This window comes from Gouania willdenowi, chromosome 20 (genome assembly GCF_900634775.1).
Source record: "Gouania willdenowi chromosome 20, fGouWil2.1, whole genome shotgun sequence".
Taxonomy (NCBI): Eukaryota; Metazoa; Chordata; class Actinopteri; order Blenniiformes; family Gobiesocidae; genus Gouania; species Gouania willdenowi.
In genome coordinates, this window is record NC_041063.1 from 21272998 (window position 1) to 21298210 (window position 25213).

Consider the following 25213-nt stretch of genomic DNA (forward strand, 5'->3'; position numbering starts at 1 on the left):
CTAAATAGCTTTTCTCAAAGATGTTTTCACATAATGAGCCTCATTTTCATCAAGCAAACCTCGCTGAGGAATCAAGAAATGCAGAAAACGCCATCAAAAGTCTGAAAAAGAAGCCCAAACACCTCCCTGACACACGCAAACGAGCTCGTTTTCAGACCGTAAAGGTTCTTCGGCCTCAGCGACCATCAAAGCCAAGCTCAGGGTAACTGTCCGTGAGCAGATGGAAGTGAACTTTAAACTCCGCAGGGGAGAGAGCAGAGATGTCCTGCCTGATGTTTGATTAGGAGGCACGTTGACCTTTCCGAAGCTCCAGGGGGCGCCGCGATACACTCACCTGACAGCCATGAGTCAAAGCCATCTCATTACCGCCCAGATCTATCAACACCTCCACTTTTCTTACCTCTTTGAAAAAAAGTGAAATGCCAGTTAGTAGAAGAGACTTTCAGCTTCTGTGATGAACACCTGAGTGATGTTCAGCGATTCATTTTTTACCAAAAATGAGAATTGATGGGCTGGAAGAAGCAGAGGTGAGTGGACGCAGGTTGATGAATTGGCTCAGTGTGGTGGCGTCGTCATGACTGTTCATGACAAATTGCCGGTGTCACACTGTAGGTATTTCCCCTTTGATCAATACAAAGTGACAGAAGCCCTGCTGAGGCCAGTTTTACTTTATAATCACCGATAAGACAGACAAGTACGTAAACAGATGGTGGCCTCACTCCTGGGATTTAGAAACATAAATGTAGGCTACAGTTGGGAATTCAAGTCACTAATCAAATTCCAGGAACTTGTTTTGATCTGTTGACTTAAAGTGGACAATATAACACGGTATTTATTATACACACACCTGCATATAGACGAAAACACAAATAATCCATAAGATTGTCTAGATTTGTTTTTTCTAATTGGTAAACTGGTGATTTAAATAATGTGTTTAGGCCTTAAAAGGTTCCTGGACTAAACAATACAGAAAATTAGTCAACGCAGCCATTGTTTAGTGTTACTGGAGCCGCTGGGTCTCATTTTCACTCCTCAGGGTGCTGAGCATTAGCCAACTGGCTCCAAAAGTTCACCAAAAAGGAAAAAAGTTTGTGAGTGCAAACAACACTTTTGGAGAACTTAATTTACATTCTTCAGGGGGAAAGAGGAACAGGAAGGAAGCCATTTTTAAACCAAAACTGAAGGACAACCACAGGGTGGGAACACTTTAACTGAGGGTGTACCATTTCAACTGGTCATCGTAACAACTGGTGATGCTTTAACACCATCCCACAGTGATTTGAATTGTTCTATATATATTGCAAATATTGATAAAACATTTAAAAATCAACAGTAATAATGAATTACAAATATACTGAATGCTTAATATTTATTATTTTGTGGTTGGAAACGCCCCTAACAGATGTTTGCATTAAAACATAGCTACAAGCAATGCATGTTATCAAAAAATGTAACATTAAAGCTGTTGTGTTCTACTTCATACTTAAATAAGATCACATGTTAAGACTGCGAAATGTGTGAATTCTCCTATATATCAATAATCGGTATGAAATTGATGGATTACTAAAATAATTGTTACCGCAGCCGTAAACCTGTTAAATTAAATATATCTTTATGCATTACGAGCATAAAATATACACTTATTGCTCGTTTGTTCACTTATAGTCCAACTGTTTGCCTTGAAACTAATAAAAGTTTCATTTTACAAAACCAACCAATGAGCCCTTATTGTTTATGAAAATCACTGGGGGGATGATGCACGGTTATTACACCATAAATTACCATAAATGACGGAAAAAAATACCACATTAGCCTTACTTTTGGTGAGGTTTTGAGCTCAGAAAGTAAGACAGCTGATGTAAAAGGTGTTCAATATATTTTAGAAATAACACTGAAAAAATGGGGTTTAGAACATTTTAACAAATGTGTTCATTCTCTTCCCAAAAAGAGATCATTAGCTCTAAAGTCCGACATGAGAACACAAAATATTAATTTTAGGAGTGTTAAGTATCTGCTGCTGGCAGGTGCTGATAGTTGTCATCTTTTTTTCTAATAATAATAATAATACTTGAAACTATTTACCATGCATTCTTTTAATCAATCCTGCCTCTGCCTGCACTGCTTCTCTTTACCGATGAGAACTGAATAGAATTGTTTCTCCTTGTTTCCTTACACATTTGTTTACTGCATGCCCAGATATACACATAATGAAAATGCAAACACTGACTTATTCAGTTTGAAAGGTGCCTGCACTTGTCATGTATACAACATCAATTATGTTTTATGCATTTTCAATAAACTAAAGGTATGCACGTTCATTCTGAACCATTTAATTGCTTTAACAACCACCAATGGGGAGCAGCCGGGGGGCGCCGTTTTACCTAAGCTCCCACCTTCATTCTTTGATTATCATCACCAAACAGCAACCTGTGTTACTTGCTGCTAGGGATGTAACGATTCACTCAACTCCCGATACGATTCTATTCACGATACTGGGTTCACGATACGATTCTCTCACGATTTATTTTACAAAATGGGACTGTAGACAATTTTTTTTTTGGGAAAAAAACTAGAAAATACGGTACTATTTTCCTTTTATTTTTCATTGTCAAAAGAATTCCTTGATAAACTATTCAAAACAATGCAATTTAACTAAAAATAAATCTTGAATGAAATAAATAAAGGAATAATACAAATGAAAATGAAGCCTATTAATTAAAATTCTGGTTCTATAATAAACAATGCAAAACTGCATAATAGTTATTTTTCTTTTTAAAAGTGCAACTGAAAATGTATTTTGTGCCTTAACAATTGGACTTTAAAAAAAAAAAAAAAACGTCTTTGCACTGATTTACGTCATATTTGTTTGGACCAGCAGAGGGCGCTGGTAACCCAGTGGTCGGTTGGCATGCAGATATCTTGCAGTGAAGAAGAGAAGCTATGCTAGCAGACAGAGCTAGTAGAAAAACGTGACTTTTACAGATATTCAAGTAATATTACAGATATTCTTTCGGTGCTAAAGGGGTAATGAATCATTTATTAACATATTTAAGAGTAGAAGGCGGCCAGAAAGGAAGTATTAGCAGACTCCGCCCGCCGCCTACACTTGTGGATAGCGCCCTCTGCTGGTTAAAAAAAAGTACTGCGATTAAATTTTCAGAAAACCGATATCAACCGTGATAACTATGAATCGATTTTTAACTGCCTTACGATTAATCGTTACATCCCTACTTGCTGCAGAAGATATTATAGTGATTCAGAGAAGGAAAAATTCTTGGTACATGCAATATATATAGCAACGTTATCTTTATCCATTTTTCAGTACAGATGGACAATCTTCCATTATTTAACCCAGTTATTCCCAAACTGGGGGGGGGGCATGACATCATGAAAGGGGGTTGGGGGCCTGAGAATGGGATTGGTGAACATTGAGCATAATTTATTTATTTTTTTCTTGACACAAAGAACTTCATTATTGTTCTAAAATGTGATTGCACATTTTATGTTTTTTTTTTAATTAATTTTAAAGAATGGTGACAGTTTACCTTTCTCAAAAAAAGTTACATTTTTTAATATTTTGTATAACTTGTTTTGCAATGGTGGGTGCAAATGAAAAGATTTAAAAAAAAAAAAAAAAAACACTGGGCTAAACAATGTAATTTAATTTGAAATATCATCTACCATTTCACAAATCAATAAAACTCAATTACTAGACCAAACTGTTGCAACCCCATTTTTTTTAGGCCCCGCCCCATCGCAACAAAATGGGTAAAGTTATGTAACCTTTATTGAAAAAGGTAGAAATTGTGACTATTCTTTAAGAATAAAAAAACTAAATATGCAATCACATATTTTCAAACATTAGTAGAGAAGATCTTTGAGCGCAAAGGAAAAAACAAACTACTGTGGGAACTACTGTACTCGAGCTTGTTCTTATTTTTGACATTGCATTCTATTACATCTGATGTGTGACTTTGCTCTACTAACTGTTGCTACCCGTTAAGCAATAAGCATCCTTTAAAAGGAGTTCTTACCAAACACTGTCACTGTCTTGATCAATTTAACGTGTGATAGAAGGTCGGTGTGTATGTGTTTAAGCGAGCATTGGGGTACATCTGTGTGCCTTTAGGCCCATAATGCTGTGCTGCTGTGGACACCTGCCAGTGAGCATCTGCCCAATCAGTGGGGAATGGTGGATGAGCCCGAGCTACAACCATTACCCATTAATTCAGCTCCACTGAGCTGCCAGTACAGTGTGGGATTTATGGAGGTGGTGCTTACTGTATCTGTGTGTACAGTCACACTCCTGGTACAGAAAGAGAAAAAAGAATTGTCTAATATTTGAACTGTTTCTCTCTGTTTTCAAGTATTGATCATTGTCCTTCGTCACCAGATTTCATTAGTCGGTGTTGAACGAGCGTGGAGTGAAATTTCCCGCCTCAACCCCTCTGAATAACACAGAAAACCTTGACACCTTTGTGAATTTGCATCGGCTCGCCTGCCTGCCGCTCTTTTTTGAGTTAGATAACTTTAAACTCTAATCTGCATTGTTTCAGAGTCTGGCATTCATTTGATGGAAAGAAAACAAACCATCAGAGGAACGCATCGAGGAGGCTTTTCACCGCCTAAATCAGCACGCCTTGCTTCCTCCCACTAATCCCCTGAGTTACCGCTGGCTAAATGTTTGTGTGCGAACTCCCATCAAATGTTTCCTTTTAAAAAGGTCACTCTTCCTCATTTTGTGGTTTTTGTTCTCGCTCCTAATGAAGCAGCTCAGATCTTTTGTGTTTTACCATTTTGTGGAAATTAAAACACCTGCTTGAATGTGTGTGTGGCGATAACACAGCGTTAGGGGTTACTTTAACCTCTGTGAGGTATTTAAACCTGGTTCATTTAATTAAACAAATCCCTAACTATCCCTGTTATGATTAATAATTCATCAGAGGAACAAAGCAGGGATAAATAAAGGTTAATTTGGCCTATCTCCGGGTGTTTGGGAGTCTTCTTCCAGAGCACCATGAGGTAATATCTCCAGTATGCGGGGAATACAAAACATCCCTCTCTACAACAGGTGCTTTTTCATTTTCTGTCTGGCTGGCTTTAATGATCTCATTAGACGGCCACTCTAACCAGGGAAACGCCTATGGCAGCTCTGCAGCTCCACGGCGGTGGGGAGCAGGCTGCTGATGTCACGATTGTGGGAGACTCCGCCCCCTTTTGGATGGAGAAAAGTCTGACAGAAAAGGCTAATTAAAGCTGGTGCTGAGTCGTGCAACATAAGTTAGAGAACAAAACTAGAAAAGGTTGAACACAGTTTACCTGAAGGCAATAAAGGAAAACGATACAGTGGGCTGTTCATATTGACTCCACAGCAGATAAACACATTACGTTCTATTGCAGAGTGACACGCTTTAATGTCCTGCATACATTGTTGTGGAGACACCGTCAGGAAAATATGCAGGTAAACATTTGCTCTCCTAATTATGTTGATCACTTGAATATTTGACAGAATAGGAAGAGAGTACAAGACTTTTACTGCACTTGTCACACAGTGACAGACAGTCAGAAGGTAATTCACGCAAATCAGTTTAATATGGGATAAGACTGCAAAAAGTGTGATTAATCCTACTATTAATAGAAAAAGGTTTTTTTTTTTTTAATGGATGGATTAATCATGTCTTGCAGTAATGTCTGTTTTCTCCTCGACCCATTTCTTCAGTCCTACATGTCAAGTGTTTGAAGACAAAGCTCTCTGCTCTTTATTTATTTATTCCTTTCATGAAAATGCAAACTCTTCAGGGCAAAATAGAGCTGGAAAACTTTCCCCTTTTCTGTCAGTGTATTGATATTTTTACAGTTGCCTTTTTCCTCCGTAAATATGAAATAATATAGTTTTCAAAATGCTGTAAGTAAAAGCTACAACGGTTTGTAAAAAAATTGTGAATTAATAAAAAGTCTACACCAAAAAAATAAGATCAGGCACATTAAAAAAAGACGACTAATTAAGTAGAGATAGTTTTACAGTCCATTGCTGTTACTAGGTAATTGAAGTCTACAAAGTTTGACAAATATGTCTAATTCCACCCATAATCCCATTCAAAATCTCTCGCTACATGTTACGGTGAGATTAGTGATCGTGTTATCCTGTGATTTAAAAATCAAGATCTTCATTTGAACTGGTGACACATCACAGCAGAAACATCTACAATAATGCAGTTGTACAAGGTTTCATTCAAAATGACAAGGTCATTTGCTGGTTTGGGGATAATATCACATTTCTATGAGACTATTTTCCATTAAACGGGTAGCTGAGGGTCTAGCAGTGTGGCTATTGTCATATAAAGTGTAGAAATGAACAACAGTGGTTGTCTATTGAACAGATTAGGCCTTTTTGGGACGATTTTGGGAAGTTTAAAGCAGAACTAAGTAACTTGCGCTTAGTGCTCACCCTAAAGGTCTCTTTTAGTTATGTCACTGTCGTAAAAACTCCCCACCCCCGCCACCTGCCCCACCCACAGCTACATGAGCACCTTTGCTCTCCCAAGACGGTAGCAACCGATCACTGAAAAATCCTAATACAACAGTGGCACTAAGGGTGCTTTCACACATATAGTCCCATGTGACCATGTGAACAGTACATGAGGAAGAGAGACAAGTAAAATAAATGAATGATGTGGGAGTAATACAGAAGGGAGCGTGGAAATGTGTGTGATGTTTGTGTGCTGACAAAGCGGCTCTGAAAATGGATGGATAGATAGATGTGTGTGTGCTGCCTGATGGAGCACTGGGTTGCGAGTGTGTGTGCCTGTTGCGGAATCACACAAACTGTCGTCGCGGCGCCGCAACGACAGTTTGTGTGATTGCTGCTGAGCTGTCACTGTATGGAGTTGCTCCATTCCTCTGACAAAGGTCTTCTCTGTCTTTTTTTGCTGGCTCTGCCATGATATAAGTTTGAGCAAAGTGAATTTGTAGACAACCGTGTGCAGCCACAGGGCTAGTCATAATCTAGCATTAGTTTGTATTGAGCTGCCTTAAAGCAGTACGTCTTGCCACCGGGTCGGAGCCAGGAAAGCTGCAAGTGCGGTTTTCTGGCCAGAGACAGCAGTGGGAGATGAAAGACCCCTCAATCACCCCATAAACACTTGTATTACCCTCACAGGGACTACGAGAAGGATTTATTAAGGTGAAAAAGTTACTTAGTTCTGCTTTAATAGCCAGTAAAGTCATTGAAACAGGAAAAGATGATGAAACAGAAAAAGTGATGCGGAAACGGGTAAAGCCTGAAATGGAAATTGGAAATCTGTTCAACGGCAGCATCCGTGTATCTCACTTTTGCACCAAGTCTAATCAGGTGGATGAATGATAAGCGCCAGAGAAGTGGAAGTTTTACAACATACCAGAAGGTAGGGCGCAATACATTCATTTTTATAAAATGTATTCTACCATTGCAGCTAAAAGTTGGGGACAACAACTAGTTTAAAGTTTCCAACAATATTTTTTTTTTCAGAGAAAGCGTTGATCAAAGATCAATCCCTCACATTAATGACAGCTGCTCAGATGCAGAGGAGAAATGAAACAAACCCAACATCAACATCATTCTAAAGTCAATGGAACACCAAACACACGTCAGATGGATTTAGTCCAAAAATCATGATAAAATGTTTCCCCCCCTTCCTTCTTCTTCTCCTCCTCTTTGGTCTTGTCATCTTTGCCAACCTTGTTATCTTTAACAAGACTCCAGTCAGCATCCGAGTGGGAAAGATATCCTGGGCTGACAGAATGTGTTTGGACTTGGCAGAGTTTTGTTTAAAGTGTTGTACGTGACCTAGTTTTTAACAAGCCGCCTCCCGCACTCTTCATAGAGGACAATTTGGTCCAGAATGAAAGTCAAAAACTTGGCATTTTTTGCATGTTTTCCCTTTCCTCTTCATCTGCTGCTCTGTTTTCTATACTCTGCATCTCTCTAGTCATTCATTCACCTGGTCACTGCACTGTACACACATCAAACCTAACTCAGCCTTTTTTTACACCACATAATAAACAAGGTATACATGACAAGAGGCACTGCATTGATTGTAGCTGGGTTTAGACCGTCGTGAAACAGGTTAGTTTTACCCTACTGATGATGTGTTGTTGCAATAGTAATCCTGCTCACTATATTTGTAACCAATTCACCTACAATGTAATTATTGTAAACTATAGCACTCCACACGGTCACATTTACACCCACTCTACCAAATGAGCCACTGACAATCTGTATTTAATTAAGGTCTTAGATTTTCCGTGATCACAGAAAACGGACGGGGCAAAACAAAAAAAAAAACAATTCTCATTCTAAAGTGGAAAAAATCTGACAAAAAAATTACTTTTATTGTTCAGATGGTTCATATTAAACGTGAGTGATTTTTCCCCATTAAAATTTTTATTTAGCGTGTGGTACAATTTCATGAAGTTCAATAGCCAGTGAAGTCATTGAAACAGGGAAAACTGATTAAACTCAAACAAAACCTTATTATTATTGCATTATTTATAATTATTATTATTATTATTATTGAATTATTTCTAGCTGCCATAATTCCTAATGTAAGGCCTCCCATTTTCCATGAATACCTAAAACAGATGGACATCATAAATTTCATTTCTGAAATGAAAACAGATTTACAACATGGAAATCCTCACTTACAGGTTTTGGTAAATATGCTCATATTTTCACCATAATTCTCCATTAAAATGGTGATTAGATAAACAGAGACTTCATATACAGTAAGTAAAATCTCACCCAACTGCGCAGTCCCATTCAGTCTCAAGATTTGGCTCGATTTCAATGCATCTTTTAATACAAATATTCACAAAATGTACCTTAATGAATCCTACTAAACATCTTTGGAATGTTTTTACTACATTTAGTGCAGTCAATGGTTACATTAAAGTAGATGAAACTGAAAAACTAAAATTAATATACCCTGAAACAGAATTTAGGACAATTTGAAATGAAAAATCTGAGGTCATACTTGTAAATCATAAGGACCCCTTTATTACCACAGTGCATTAGGCCCAACATTACAAAAGTAGGTGATGTTAGTCATTATTGGATAAGTACCGTATCCATCCCAAAACAGAAATCATAGATGGCACATTTTAGGTAGAGCAAATTAAACAAAAAACACCAAATATGGCATGTACACTGAAAACTGCTGAAACTAAAACTTTCACAAAGCTCCTGCAGTGCCAGCATGAATAATGTGGATAATTAAAGGAACAAAACAAGGTTTGTGTTTGCATACATGCATGTCAAATCTAACAAAATTATCCTTTCACACTTTGCTGAGTGATTCTAATGTTGCATTTCTACAACGCACCTCTGTAATGTGTACGGACTTGTTGTGTGTTACCTCATTAGGTACAAATTATACACGCCGTTCTTTCCATCCACCCATTGAAAGCATAACGAGAACTTTTCAATTAATTTTCCTCCTCGCAGGCTTTTTTGCATTAATTTCCCACACTTTATGAAAATTAAATCGCATAAACATGGAAGTTGCTTGAAATGGGCAATCCATCATGCTCCCATGCAGTTTTTTCACCCTAAAATGTTTTTGTCAAGGTTGTTTCACTGTGCAGCTGTGAGGATGAGCTAGAGACAAGATAGAAAGTTTTAATTTGGGACAGCCTCACAGAAAAAAGGCTTGTTTTCGACAGTTTTGACACTTTTCTTTACGAACCTTCAAAAGCAGCCAAGAGATGTTTAAAATGCATGGGACAACTTTGTCCTGACTTCATCTGTACAACATTTCATCTTGCTGCCAAGTGCTCACGACTAAGGATCATCATTATCCAGCCAAAACATTATGACCACTAATAAATAAGTCTGAATTTGACATTTAATTATCTTCTGACCCGCTTATTACTGTTCAGAGTGAACCCTCCCATTCATCCCAATGGGCAATTTAAGAGATTCTAATTATCATGCAAACTCAAACAGAGAAAGGACCAAAGTGTCCCCCCCAGGACTTTCTTGCTGTGAGGCAAACATGCCACTACAACACTGTGTTGCCCTCAATTATATCAGGATTACAACAAAGAATGTCTGACACCACTTTTTCCCAAAACAAGTACTCACCGATAAGAGTATATATTGATACAAATGCACATGCAGTGCATCCCAATTTGTTTCTATTATGGAAAGTGGACAGAAATCATGAAATTCACTTCCTCAAATCTATAGGGACAATTTTATTCATTTCCACACTATTGTTCCCAGTAAATGTATAGCAAAGACCCGGAAATGTAATGTAATGTGATCAAACATTTTGTGGAACGATGAACTTCACTTCCCATAACGGAAACAGCTTTGGCACAAACTAAACCCGTCTAACCAACGTGTTTGGGGGCAATATCATGACCCCAAACACTGACGCGGCGAAGCGGGCCGAGCACTGGGTCTACGGCGGTGGGGAGAGGAGGGCAACGCCGGCTGCTCCTCTAGCCGCGGCACGAGCCCAGCCCCGCTTCGCACTCTAGCCCGACCGACACAGCCCTGGTAGCCAATCCTTATCCCGAAGTTACGGATCTGACTTTCAGGCTTCCCTTACTAAAGAATCCACATTTAACTCAACTATCACAGCAATTAGTGCACCATTAATCCAACACAAAACTACCATATTGTGCTCTTTGGGCTGTGAACAGAGGCTAAACTCGTTTCAGCTGCCCACAGCAATAGTGCCAGGTCGGGAAATGCCCGTATGTTGTGACGTCATGTGGGAACTATGTATATCCGAGCCTGTGGTCACGTGACTACTGCAAAGTGAAACGTTCTCCAGGCATTCTCCTGGTCACATGACCTGGCCAAAGACAGTCCATCTCTCCAAAATTACATGGTAGGTATTTCAAGAGGGGAGCCCCGCTTGAAGCATTGATACTGTCAAGGGCTGTATAGTGGCCTGAGGAATCATTTAAAATAACTCATATGGGTCAACTCTTTAGGTCAAAAAGTCCACGGTGCGCCTTTAAATAACCCTTTTAAGCATGTCTGGAAGTTTAATAGCCAATAATGACATCTGACTGTAGAAAGCAGACTAAACAATATGAAAATAGATAAACTGAAACTTAAATTCTTCCACTGATGCTATGATTTGTTAATTTTATTTCACTTCGCTATCATTCTCACAAACTTTAAAGTATTTCCTCACAGAAAACAGTTTTATTTCTCAATGGTAATAAAATGTCATCATGTCATTAGAACCAAAGCACATTTTACAAGAAAAAAACAGTAGTATCTTTACCTTTATTCGTATCGGAGCATCCCTAATTACAAACATGATCTAAAAGTTGAACAGTGACTGGAGACCAGCGATCTTTTCAAAGCATTCACACACAAACACTGACTGAAATAATTCATCTTTAACCATTTTGATACAAAATTTTTGCCATAAAGGATAAAAAATTGTCACATTTTGCTGCAGCATCTGTCTGGTCGCTCACTCCACAAACAAATGAAGCTGAAAGGAAAACAGTCAGCCTGATAGATTCTACAGCGGTTAATGAAAGGCTGCTGCTGTGCATCGGCATCAGTGATAAACTGAGGTCTGAATCAAAGGTCACCATAAATCAAGTCTCGGCTGCTTTTCTGACGGTCTAAACAGCTGAACCCAATCAAATGTAAAATCATCTGATGTTCAACAGGAATGCACAGGAGCCAGTTCACAGTGTCAATGACCGACAAATAATGAACAATATTTGTATCTATTTATAATTTTAAGACCATGCTTTACACACATTTTTAGGCCAATGTTAGAGACGTCCATCTTCTTATTTTTTGTTGAATAATTATCAAATCATCCATAAGATAATCAACACTGACAGGTTAAGTTAATGGCATTGATGAGCCGCTTTGATCAGGGTGATCCTCTTTCACCGTGGTCAAGGGTGGCCAACGCAGGCCAAGGCTCACTAATGCACATTAGGATTGACTTCTGAACCATAACATTCGATCTAACAGATGAGCTTCTGAGGCTTGAGTTGCACATCTTGATCCATGCCTCGCAACGAAAGAACAAAGAGTCTGAGAGCGGGACATTAGCTCACTGAAAGAAGGTGACCTGCTTTAAAGAATCACTTTATTTCTCACCCTGGTTGTAGAATATTAGCTCCTTTATGTGCATTGCATACTGTCAGTGGGTTTACATACACGAGTATACAGGTCGAAGAGAAAAAGCAACTCCTGACTAACTGACTCCGCCTCCACAGGTGGCATCCTTTAGTAAGCATTGCGTAAAGATGTAGGTTACGGTTGATTAAAACAGATCTTTTAAGCTAGGCCTGTGAATATTTTTGCGTAAACTGTTTTTTTTCATCAAATAGTAAAAAGAAAGTATGGATTGTTAATTATTTTCAAGTCTTTGCGAAATGTCTAGAAAAATGTACCACACATGACAGGGAGACTTAAGCAAACTAGGAACAATTTGCAATTCTATGAAATTGCAAGCGAGAGTGCAAAAATTTACTAAATTCGCGTCTCGAAAGTACAACAGTGTACACGGTGATCCAAAGGTCTGTTCTTGGGTGAAATACTGGAGGGCTCCAGCAGAGGTCTTTAGCGCCATTAATGTGCTATTGACTCATGTTTTAAATAAAGTTTAGAGAAGCCATCGCCAGAAGTGCTTCTTCTGCTTCTTCCCTGCCATCAATCTCCTTTTTTCTGAGGATGGTCGTAAAGAAAAAGTGTTTAACTCGCAGAAAGCTGTGTCTGATTCGATTCCAATGAAGCTAATATATGTATATGTACTATTAGCTTGATTGTCAATAGCATTATCCAGTTGAAATTAAAACACATATGCATCGGTCTACAAGACTCGACCTCCCACAATGCAATGCACAAAACATTACTGACAATGTCAGTAAACAGTGTTTACAGTGGAGATCAAAACAAACATTCAAGCAGCAATTTAAACATCTTTGAGTTAATGATTTTCAATTTATTGATTTATGAGGCCTACACTATGTCTTTACGATAAAAAAAAAAATGATAATCTCCTGCAGCTTTAATAAAATGCATTTATGAATCAGCTGAAAAACCATTTCTGAGCCAGGGCAGCTCAACAAGTCAGGGCTGTTTAGGCAGTCTATGGTCCGTGCATGCGTAAGATGACCTTTCATCCCTATGCAGAAAAGTGTAATAAGTATTGGATAATTGCAACTAAGTTTTTTTCTTCCTGGGCTGGGATGGTTTAAAAATCATCCTCCTCCTCTTCAGCTGCTCTTTTCAAACTCTGTTTGATGCAAAGCCTCCTAACGCAGCCGCAGCAGCTTCAAAAGAGCTGAGTCACTCACTCCAAGCCAGCAAGAGACTGGGAAAAACCGGGGTGCATTGATCATTGAAACAAAGCAGGGTTCTCCTTAAACAAAGTCAGGTATCGACTCACTACCTGCAAGCTGTCATTGATAAGGCATGAGCTGTGGGCTCTGTATCACCTCCATCAAGACATTTCCATCAGCCCAAAGTGCTTGGACGACAGAAAACAGCTGTCGGAGGCAGAAAACAGCAGCGTTGAGTGTGTAAACACCTGCTTCTAGCGTACGCTCGGGGGAAAAACATAACAGGCGGCAAATTAGGCTGATCTCCAATAAAGGTGACAGTTTGTAGGCAAAGCTTATCGCTGCCGTCTTCCTGCATGGTGAAATAATCTTATCTGTAAACAAACGTGCTGCTGTGGAGACAAACACACACCTCTGATGTGGCTGTGTCGACATTTCTGTATTTCATTTGAATGGAGGAGCTATTACATACAAGGTTCTACTGCTGGGATCCTGAAAAAGATCAGATTTATTTAATGTAAAGGGACTCTTACAGTGTTCAGCATTGATATAGCACAACTCTTCCCACTGTGCCCTAATTCCCCGAGTGCCCCCTTAAAGAGGAGAATCATAAGTCTTAGAAAACAAGAAAACCCAAACATCTAAAAGCACAGCACACAAAGAGAATCAAGCTGTTTGCCCTCATTTCCCCTGAAGACAGCAAACGGCAGATTATTTTTTATAAGATTACGTGTGAAATACCTGGATGTATACAATATCAGGACATTTTTGAAGAATACACAGTGGGCACACAACTCAAACTCAACCGCCCCATCTCTTCTTGTCTTCCATTAGTTTTTAAGGCTTTTGGAAAAATCTTGTTTTGACACTGTGGATCACAGCGTTCTGTTTAACAAACTCCAGCTCTTTAAAATGTCACCAAGCTCTTTAGCATGGTTAAAATCATATTTGGAGGGAAGACAGCAGTGCGTTAAGGTTAATGGGGTGATGTCAGCTCTCTTCCCTAACAACATGGGGGTTCCTCAAGGATCAGTACTGGGGCCATTGTTGTTCACAATGTACATCAATGACCTCCCTGATAGCTGCCAAGGTGTCAACTGCCAGCTGTACGCAGATGATACAGTAATCCATCTGTCTGCTAAAACTCCAGCTCTGGCAGCGCAGCAGTTGACACTTGCCCGAGTAAACATCTCTAAATGGCTCGAGCTGTCTCACCTAACCTTAAATGTGAAGAAAACCGTTGCTGTCTGTTTCTCAATTAAAACAAGACCCTCTAACAGCACCTTTGAAGTCAGCATAAACAATGAAATCATACAAGTAGTAAAAGAGACCAAATATCTTGGAATTATTATTGATAACAACCTTAAATTTCAAAGTCAAGTCAAAAATGTGTGTAAAAAGGTCAAATCCAACTTGAACTGTTTTCTCTTCATCAAGAGGGATCTGTCCCATCAGGCCGCCCTGCTATACATGCATGCAATGATTTTTTCACATCTGTCCTACTGCATCACATCCTGGTCACAAACCTCCCCGTCCACACTCAAGCCAGTTGTTTCATTGTACAAACAGGCAGTCAAGGTATTTGATAGAAAACCTATGAGATGGCATCACTGTGACATCATTCATAGACATAATCTTTTTACTTTCGAAAACTTTATAAATTTTAGTACTCTGAAATTGGTCTTTAAATGTTTGAACAGTCATGTGTCGCCGCTGTTCTCAGCTCTCATTGTTCAGCGTCAGGACTCCCGTAGACCCAACACCAGAGCCTCGGTCAGTGGGGACTGTGTTCTCCCAAAATTTACAAAATCTTTTGGACAGTTCAGTTTCTCTTTTAATGGATCCAGCCTGTGGAACTCTCTGCCCACTGATTTAAAACTGCAGACTGACATGAACAGGTTTTACAGAGGTCTGAAACAATGGCTGAAGTCAAGTCAAAGCTGCTCACATGGTAACGCTTTATGAAATGTATCCTGATGTGTATTGTTTACCTTTTAAATAGTGTAATGTGTATTGTATTGCATTGTGTATTGTGAAATGTGTTGCCTCCTATGGACAGGTGTTGCAAATTAGCAGTTTTGCTATAACATTGAAAACGATGTATCTGGTTTGTCCAATGCAGTTGTTATGTCCATATCAAATAAACGAATAAATAAAATAAAAGTTAACAGGAAGTTTAGTCAGTAGCACAATGGCGTATCTCTGAAAAGTCGGCATGAAATGCCTTTCCGAGAGTTTTATGGCTCAAACGACCACATGTTGATATTCTACTTGGACACTTTCTCACTTAAAATGTTTTTAGAACTTTCAAAGGTGGAGAATCAACGGAGATATTTAGCCTCAGTGTGCTTCAGGTTTTTGTCATTGCAGGTTTGAAATGCATCTTGGGAAACTTGGAAGTACTTCAGTAAGAACGCTCATCATCCTAACCTTATAGTATATAGTAGACAGCAGGATTCTCACCAGGAATTTTTCACAGCATGGAGGCGTGGCACGCAAGCGAGCGCTACCTGCACGGAACATTTTGAAATTTATAACTCTTTGAGGGCCAAAATTATTGAACTAAAGCTAAATTTGTTTTTTAATCTTTGTTACTGCCTTACTTTTAGGGGTGTGCCATCTAAGGGATCTCACGATTCGATTTTGATTCAGGGTGCCACAATTCGATTAATCAACAATCACAATTTTCTATGTCTTATTTTCTTTTCCACACTTTGTGGCCATTTCATACTTTTAAACAAGGTATATGTGTCTGTATCCATTCATTCAAGTAACCAAACAAATCTATCACTATTATCTTTATATCAAATCACCAAATCCAACAGTAATCATATAACAAAATAAATAAATATTTATAAAAATAACTAAAATATTAGCTTGTTCAGCGACTTTAATCTGATCTAACACAAAAGCTTACTCAGTAAAAATAAAGACAAGACAAACAGAACCGAGCAGCATGAATCCCACAAGACACGAAACATTTTGCTGTGCACAATCAAAGCAGCTTTAATAAAACCTACAATATCAGCTCTCATAACACTAGTGGAATTTGAGTTTTTAAATAAAATGTGGACGGATAAAAGAACACAATGAATTATTAATGCCAGGGACTGTAAGTGCTGAGACAAATGTGCAGCTGTAAGAAAAAGGAGCTGGTCAACATGCTCTGCTGTGCAGTTAGAAAATGGACTGTGTTTCTAGACGGGTCGGGTTTGGTGGGTGGCCAACATTGCCACCGACCCCTGACACCAACTGTCGTGGTTCGGTCTCCGTGTCGGGGCAATGAGGACAGTCCGAGTCGGGAGCGGGTCGGTGCCTTCACTGCCGGGCCCTTGCAGGCCACGGTATGTTTGAGCCTCCAGACTGTCCACACTCCTCAGAGCTTAAATAAGTGGACGGTTATTACGGCTACGCAAGCAGAGGATGTGTTGCACACAGGCAGCATCGGGGGCAGCTAAATGGCTGCAGGGGTCCTTAGGTAAAGATGGGACTGTCCGAGCCAATCGCCTGTATTAAATCAGTGTGGCTGATTAATGTGTTTCTGGGTTATTCAGATTAAAAAGAGTTCAAATAACCCATGCACACCTGGAAGTCCCTTTAGTGTCCATGTGTGCAACAATTATTACGACGGTACTGGTTAAAAAAAAAGGAAAAAAAACTGCAGAAATCTGATCGTAGGGGAGAAAAATTACAACATCGGGGCCTCCTACGCTCAACAGCGCTGGCGAGAACCCTGGACAGTATATACCAGAACGTAAACAATCAAGAAGCGAGCTGAGTGAGAAGCACGTAATGCTGCAGTCAAGGCAAATCGGAAGTTTGTCATATATGTGCACAGAGACCCCCCCCACACACTGTAAGTCATGGGGTGAGATACCAGACCACGTATCCCATGGTAACATCCTTTCCGTCGCTGCCCCTTTGGCATCTGAAAGCAAACCTTATTAGCTGCAATTTTCTGTGCAGGCACAATACCTCGGGCTTGTTTGGCGCCCATTTTCAGAGAGCGACCTGCCTCGCTCACTTTGCACACAACAACAACAACAAGCAGCAGCAAAGTCCCACACTAGTGTTCTGTGGTCAGAAATCCGGCTGTTCTCCCAGTCATTGGAAGGACTTTCCACTTAGTCTCCATCCCATGAGAACGGGGTCATTGTGCAGGAAGCAATTGGGCAGAATAATAAACCTGTCACGCTGAAGCTAAACTACATTCTCTGCTCTGTTTTCATGTACCTTCTATGTTGCTGTGGGCTAAATTGAGCCCTGGAGGGTGAGTAATTTTACACTTGGCTCTGTAAATGGATCAACCAGTGACTTTAAGGCAGAAGGTAAAGAAATATATCAATAGGATAATGGAAACAAATGATCAATAGCTACACAAAGACATTTTCAACTAATGATTTTTACAGAACATAGAAAAGACAGTGAGAGTACATTTATAAACAAATAACTCCTAAAGCAACATCTCGAGAAAACCATGCATTCTATACAGCTTCTTAATTCACATTCAGAGCAAAACAAAATGCCTCCTCTTAAAAACAATGGATTAGCCTCCAGGAGTATTTCCCATTAAGATCATTTAGGATTCGGCCTTCTTATGCAACTAAACTCGGTACAAACACTTTCTTTTTTTTCAAATTGTGCTTTTGCGAGGATGCTTTTCTACCCCTGATTTTAAATCCTTATGGCTGTCATACAAACATACATACAACTAAAAACAAAATGGAAAACCACAATGTGCTACAGAGGAGATTTAAAGAAAAGAAAAAAGAGTTGCAAGCATTTTGCCCTGAGCATATCAATTAAAAGACCTGTGTGGGTGCGCGTGACGCCCGTAAACACGAGCATGGGAGCCAAGGACGTCAAACCAGTGTTGGAAACTGTAGGATCTCACTTTGCAATTTATTACAATTTACAGTTAATACACTTCTCTCTGATCAGTTCAGGCTTTTTAAAACAGCTGACTCATCAAGGTTTCAAGAGCAAAACCTCAGCTTCTACATTCAACTTTCATTCTAATGTCTTGTATAAATAAACAAAGACTTTATAATCAGTGAACGCATTGGATTAACCAACAGTTGATATGTAAAGAGCCTTCAGTAGGGCTGCACCAGTAAATACATTTTCATTTCAGTATTTCTTTTCGGATATTTTTTCCACTACTACGATAGAGAGAGCAGTTTGACGTTCCACACTCCTCACATGCCTTCTGACAACTTTACCGATCTACTCTGGTCCAAACGGAAGTAATCATGTCTGCCATTGCTGGAAAACAGTTAAAATAGTTGTCAACTAAAACATGACATCTGAGTCTAAGCAGTGTGTTGATGAGAAAAGTAAAACTAGCTTTAAAAAAAAAAAAAAAAAAACACCAACAGGTTTAAAGTAACTAACGCTAGCAGCTAACTCTAGCAACTAACGCTAGCAGCTTCATTTTCACATCCAAAACAAGACAAAGTGTTAGTTAGGAAGAAACTAAGTAAGAAAAACATTACAGATGGTGATATTTTGCATCGTGAAAGGCCAGTCCTGCATGTATACAGTAAACAAAAAAAAAAAACTTTAAGCTCTCTGATTTATTAATCTTCTTATTGTTTCACAAAAAAAAAAAAACCTTCAATTCAAAAAGATTAGAAACTAATGCCACAGCTTGAAAAATACCATAAGGCTACTTATTGACTTCCCATTTTCTTTTTAACATTCCTCTTCCTGGTCGATAAAAACAAAGAAATAAATGTGTTTTTTAAATGCTAGATTATGTGTTAACCTTGCAGTTTTCATATTAACAGAAAGAGCCAGTGACAAGCACAAGACAAATTGGTGTTTATCAGCCAGATTAAATATCCATATATCCTTTTAAATGTTTGATACCTGCCACAGATCAAATAAAGAGAGAGAAAAATAAATAAAATAAAATAAAGTTTATCCATCACAAGTAGGTAACAGGGTGATCGCTTTCTCACACGGTGCAGAGATCCATCCATTAAGATAATGTAACGGTAACTCACAACATCAAATAGGAGCCTGTCATCTATTATAGAAACTGTTAATGAAGAAATCCTCTAAACTTCCAAAATCAGCTTTAGAAACTTAATATTGACCAGTTGTTTTTTTATATACACTGGAGATTTAACAAGAAACACCTCCTGTACAAGGACTCCAGAGGGATATTTGGGAAACACTTTCTCCCCACAGATGTGGCCAACATCTGCTAAAACCAGTGTTTGGAGACCATCCAGCTTAAATAATCCAAACATGATCTAAAACTGTGGCACTTCTTTCATTCAGAAAACAGGAATTCAGGAGCAATATTCCCAGAGTCACACAGGTTAGGAACTAAAGAGCTTCAGGAAAGGAAGGGAGTGACCTTTAATATCTGAGAGAGCGTCATATCTACAACCACAGACAGCAGGGTTAATATATCCGTCAGCTCACAGCTTTGGATGCAATAAAAATATTTACGTGACCATCTTTGGACAGAGAGTGACCTCTGCCCTCAGGATGAGACACAACCAACGCTCAGCATCCACACAGCAGAGGCAAAACTTTCAAACTTGTCATCTACACTCATGTGAAGGACGTTCTGGGATCCCAAAGGGCGTGAACTGCTTCATAAACAGTCAAACAGGAAGAAAAGAAGAAGAAGATGATAATGAAGATGAAGATGCCCCAAAGCGACGCGCGTCAAAGCGCGTAGAGCCACCGGGACGCATCCACAGATGAAATAAATCACACATCTGAGCAGTTTAACACACAACACTAACTCCACCTTACCATGACGTTGCCCTGCATCTTCGCCGTCTCGATCAGATTCTTCTCCTTCATCTTTTCCTCCTCCTTCTTCTCCTGTGGCTCCACAAACCTTGGAAATGTTGACTTTTCTTTGACGCAGCTTCAGCCTCGCGCTCCGTCCGCCGCAAACCGAGCCCGTCAGATGATAGAGCCGCTGCACGGGAGGGTGGGCTCACACTGATTCAATAAACAGGAACAGGGGGGCTGCCCTCGGTGGTTGTCAGGGGACGGATCTCCATCTTTACGCAGAATGCGTGGGGGGGAAAAACCCGCAGACTGGAGGTAAGTTTGAGCTGCGATGTTAGTGGGAGGAGGAAGAGTCTGTATGATGATGATGATGATGATGATGATGGTTTTAGGTTCACCTCCGAAAAGCTGCAGATATGAATTATAATCACAAAAAGTGCTTACTCAGCACTATTGTGACACACGTGTGCGCTGTGCTCGGTCATCTAAGGCGCTGCTGGTTAAAAAATAAATAAAAAACGATTTCTATCACAGTATGACTAGTTTTAAATAGCACTACTTTAAATTATTTCATATAAGAAATTCCTTTTTTAAGAGCCACAAAGATATAAAGATAGATATCTTCAGTGTGTCTTTCCTCTTCCTGTCCTGGTCCAACACACCTGAACCTAATGATGTGTAGTTATGCAGCTGATTACAAGCTTCTATCAGGTGTGTTCGTGGGTAGCAGCTAAAGCTACAGGATTGATCAAATAATATTTAAAAAAAAAAAAAACCTGTATTTCCCTTTTTAAATTATAAATATTGGGCTTTATTTTATCTATAAATATATGTATATTTTTTTTAAATGGCAAAAAACAACCTTGATTAAAATGCTCTTCATCAAAACAAAAGGCATCATCAACTTTAGCAACAATCCAGCTATTTTCTACTACACTATGGCTGGTTAATCAGTCAAATTTCCTCATTTAACTATCCATCTGATTTTCGAGTAACGCTGATTATTGATTTTACATAAGATTATTCAATTATTTGACTTCTCTTTTGAGTAACACCTTACAGAATATCCATCCATTTTCTGACCTGCTTGTTCCTGTTTTTCATGGTCTGCTGCTGCTTTTTCCCCAGCTCTCAATGGGCGTTAGGTGGGGGTACACCCTGGACAGGGCGCCAGTCAGTCCGTTGCAGGGCAACACACAGACAATGGCTCACACTCACCCCTACTAGCAATCTTGGGACTCCAACAAACCTAACAGTCATGTTTTTTTAGATTGTGGGAGGAAGAAAACCCACGCAGCTTGGGGAGAACCCAGGGCTTGAACCCAGAGCCTTCTCGCTGTGAGGCGAACGTGCTATCGATGTTTGTCAACTCACCTTAAGACATAAACTGAGACAACCATTCCCATTACTTATATATTCTTGTATGTTTGTACTTTTAATTTGAATGCGTATTTGCACACACATTTACTCCTGATTTGTCTCTCCACTTCTTGAAATGACATGTCCTCATCTTCTATGTTTCATACCTTTCATTTTTTACTGGGAACACCTGATGTTTGCCTCCTCGTCCCCTCTTTGGCATCTTCATGCTGATGATTTTGTTCACTGTGGTCAAGTGTGAAGCAGGCCTGGGCTGCGTTGCCAGGTTTGCCAAAGCCCCTTTGGAAAACACCATTAATTTAGCCTTAATTCAAAACTTTTCTTCTCACTTGAATTATTGAGCATTAATATGTAAAATATAATGCAAATGTTTGCACATTTGTAGTGGAGTATTCACTATTTACACATTCAAAACTATTGGCTGTGTTAGCATGCAAGCCACCAATTAAAATCCTGACAAGCCGTATGTGGCTCATAAGCCACACAATGAGTATCTCTGCTATACTCGGAGAGCTGAACTAAATAACGTAGCAGGCTGCGTGTGGTAGTTTCATTTCCAAAGGGCTGGAACAAAAAAAAGAATTGGGAAACTTTAATAGCTTTTTTTTTTTAGTTTTGAACACTAACATAAGTTTTAACCTAGGGTTATTAAAATGGTGGCCCAAACAAAACACAATTTAGCATTTAGATATTAGCCCAGAGACCTTTTAAACTGTATTTATGTGGTATCAACACCGGATGACAACGTAGTTGCTCCCTTGCTAAATTTATGACCTACTTTCAATTTGCTGCTTCTTGGCTGCATGGTTTTGTTATAAAGTTGTACATTTTTCACAAGAACAGACCAGATTTATCAAACTGCCACCCAGGTTAAAGGCTGCACAGAGGCGCTCGCTCTAGTTTCTTTCACAAATGGGATTAAGACCAAGAAGACAGAGGACTTTGGAGAAGATGCAAAGCTAAAAGTAGAAGTTAAAATACTTTTTGGTTTTGTAAAATGTGGACAATTTGGTTATGCAGATCAACAAAAACATGAGCTTTCCTAGAAGGAATGAGAGGTGATTTATCAGCTGCATATGCAATAAAAACACTTTAAAAATAAACGCACGCTTTTGGAGGTCAACAGTTTGACATACTGTGACTTATTGATTACTCAAGGTTTGATGAGGTTAAAGGCATTCAATGGTTCCCATGGTTGTGTAGACTTAAAATATTTATCTTTAAATAATTAAAGAAATGTTGCAGGCCATTGCGACCCTACTTTGGGGTAATTTCTGATATGAATTAGTCACAGTGTTTTATTATTCACTTCTAGACCTATTACGAATGTGATGTAAAACGGGACCAAAATTGAAATCTCAATATTATCTCTCAAAATGGTGATAATTGATATAAATCTAGATATTTTTTAAACTCAATAAAAGTCTTACCAGGCAATTCTGGATTAAATTTGCTGACACAAAATGTCACATTAATAAACAGATGCACAAAATGTACCACTTATGACTTTCTCTCCTCTCAGGGACAGCATGTGTGAGTGAGCTCTGTATTGTGGCTTGTTTAGGGGAAGGTCTGGGTTAGGACACATTCAGAAATCCATTCAACTGCTTTTCATGCTGTTCTGAAAAGTAGTGAATGCAGCAACTCCTAAAATGAGTATTTTAATTAAAAAAATTAAGCTATAAAATAAAAATATATCAATATAAGTGATATTGTAATTTTCTATGATGCCAAAACAGAAATTACAATATATCCTGACTCAGGCCTAGGGCTGGGCGATATGAACCAAAACTTATATCTCGATATTTTGATGCAAAATGCCACACAGGCACATTATTTGCTGCACAATGTGTTTCACTTTTGGCTTTCTCTCCATTATGCTGTATATTTCAATGAAAAAATATAATCAATAAGGTCAGACATCAGAACAAACCAGCAAAATAACAAAACGCTTGAACAGCTTCAACCACTGAGGGATGAGTCAACTAAAATGTTAGAGTTTATTACAGTGAACCTAAAAACAATAGAGGAAACTGTTCAATGGCTGAATCCATCAACATGTTGCCTTGATGCAACACCTTCAAACTTCTTTAAAACTGTTGTAAAGTCAATTGTCACTGATTTGTGTCAGATAATCAACTGATCATTCCAATCAGGCACCGTATCAAAATCGTCTTGTCTTTGGTAACGAGGAAAAGAGGAATGCTATCAGCGAGTATCTTGAGTCTGGATCTTTAAAAGCTAAAGACCAAGTCAAAAACCTTGGTGTTCTGATTGACTCAGATCTTACATTCAGCAGTCAGATCAAATCTATCACAAAAACAGCCTTCTGTCACTTACACTGGCTCCCAGTCAGCCTCAGAATAGACTTTAAAGTTCTGCTGCTGGTGTATAAATCTGTGAATGGGTTTGGTCCAGAATACATCAGTGAGATGTTAGTCAGGTATGAACTCAGCAGGTCTCTCAGATCTATGGACACAGGTCAGATAGTGGAGCCCAGAGCTCACAGTAAACATGGTGATGCTGCTTTTAGTTGTTATGCTGCAAAGAAGTGGAACAAACTGCCAGCAGAGCTGAAGTCAGTATCTAATGTGAACATTTTTAAATCAAAGTTAAAGGCACTTTTTTTCTCTAATGCATATGATTGAGAGAGAGATTTTTGGTCATGTTGTTGATGATTTTAAATGACTTTACTGATTATTTAAAATTAAGTTCTTATAGATTTTAAGCTGTTGAATGTTTTCTGTTGCACTTTTTGATCATGCAAAGCACAGTGAGTTGCCTTGTGTATGAAATGCGCTACACAAATAAATTTGCCTTGCCTAAGGGACAGCACCTGTGAGTGAGTTCCGTTATGTGGCTTGTTCAGGGGAATGTCTGGGTTAGGACACACTGAGAAATTAACTGTGCTTTTCATGCTGTTTTAAAAGGAAAACAAGCACTTTGATACAAAATGAGTTAGAAAAAATAAGATATAGGCAACGTTGTAATGTTCTATATCACCAAAATAGAAAACTCCATATATCCTGACGCTAAATATATTGCCCAGGTCTATGTGAAACTATAATTTTCTCATTCCATAGTGTCCTTATATAACCACACTGGCAGCTTTTTTTTTGTTAAAAGTGAGGCACTCTGGGGCCGTCCCAAACTCACAGCAGCAGTTTGCTGAGGGCTGGTTTTCCTGCTGTGAAGCACAAACAGCACGTGTGAGGGGGAAAACTCATTTAGGAGTGCCTGAGAGTCTTTACACTGGACGAGGCTGTCAAATGAGCCTAATGGGAGCACTACCAACAGTTAACTGGACACCTGATGGTGGAGGGAGGTCCCATCAAGTGCAAAGACAGACGCTGTGTGTAAAGTTCTCTCTGTGGGTAGTGTCAGCGCCACACTTCAAAAATAACCTTCACGCCAAATGACGACTTATGAGAAGAAATATGGATGTTATGCTTTGCTCCACATCTAATCAAGGTTTATGAATGAAACATGACATATGAACTATTTCTCCAACCCGCTTCCCTTCTCTGCACACGTGGAGTTGAATTGATGACCTTGTTTATTCCCTCACCCGACACTTCCAGAATTCATCACGTTAGTGTGCGGTTGGCCAAGGACGTTTTTGCAGTAGCGGTGCAGCAGAAGCAGACAGCAGTGGAAAAAATATCGGTCAGGGGGCTGTGGCAGCGCCGTGACGCTCCACTGAAAAAGAAGGTTGACTGTGACGGTGCACAGCACACATCTGCCGAGGCTGCCACGCTGA

General features: G+C 39.2%; 1 protein-coding gene across 3 annotated transcripts in view; it reads right to left on the minus strand.

Annotated features, from left to right (window-relative positions):
- Positions 1-25213, minus strand: part of LOC114453917 (dipeptidyl aminopeptidase-like protein 6) — a 312385-nt gene that overhangs the window by 253612 nt on the left and 33560 nt on the right. Inside the window, exon 1 of one of the 3 annotated variants that reach the window (XM_028433930.1) lies at positions 20089-20394. The exons of the other annotated variants lie outside the window; for them this stretch is intronic. Within the exon in view, the coding sequence (XP_028289731.1) occupies positions 20089-20139 (51 nt within the window). The 5' untranslated portion in view covers positions 20140-20394. Of the gene's footprint in view, positions 1-20088; positions 20395-25213 lie in introns of those variants that run through there. 3 annotated transcript variants of the gene reach the window in all.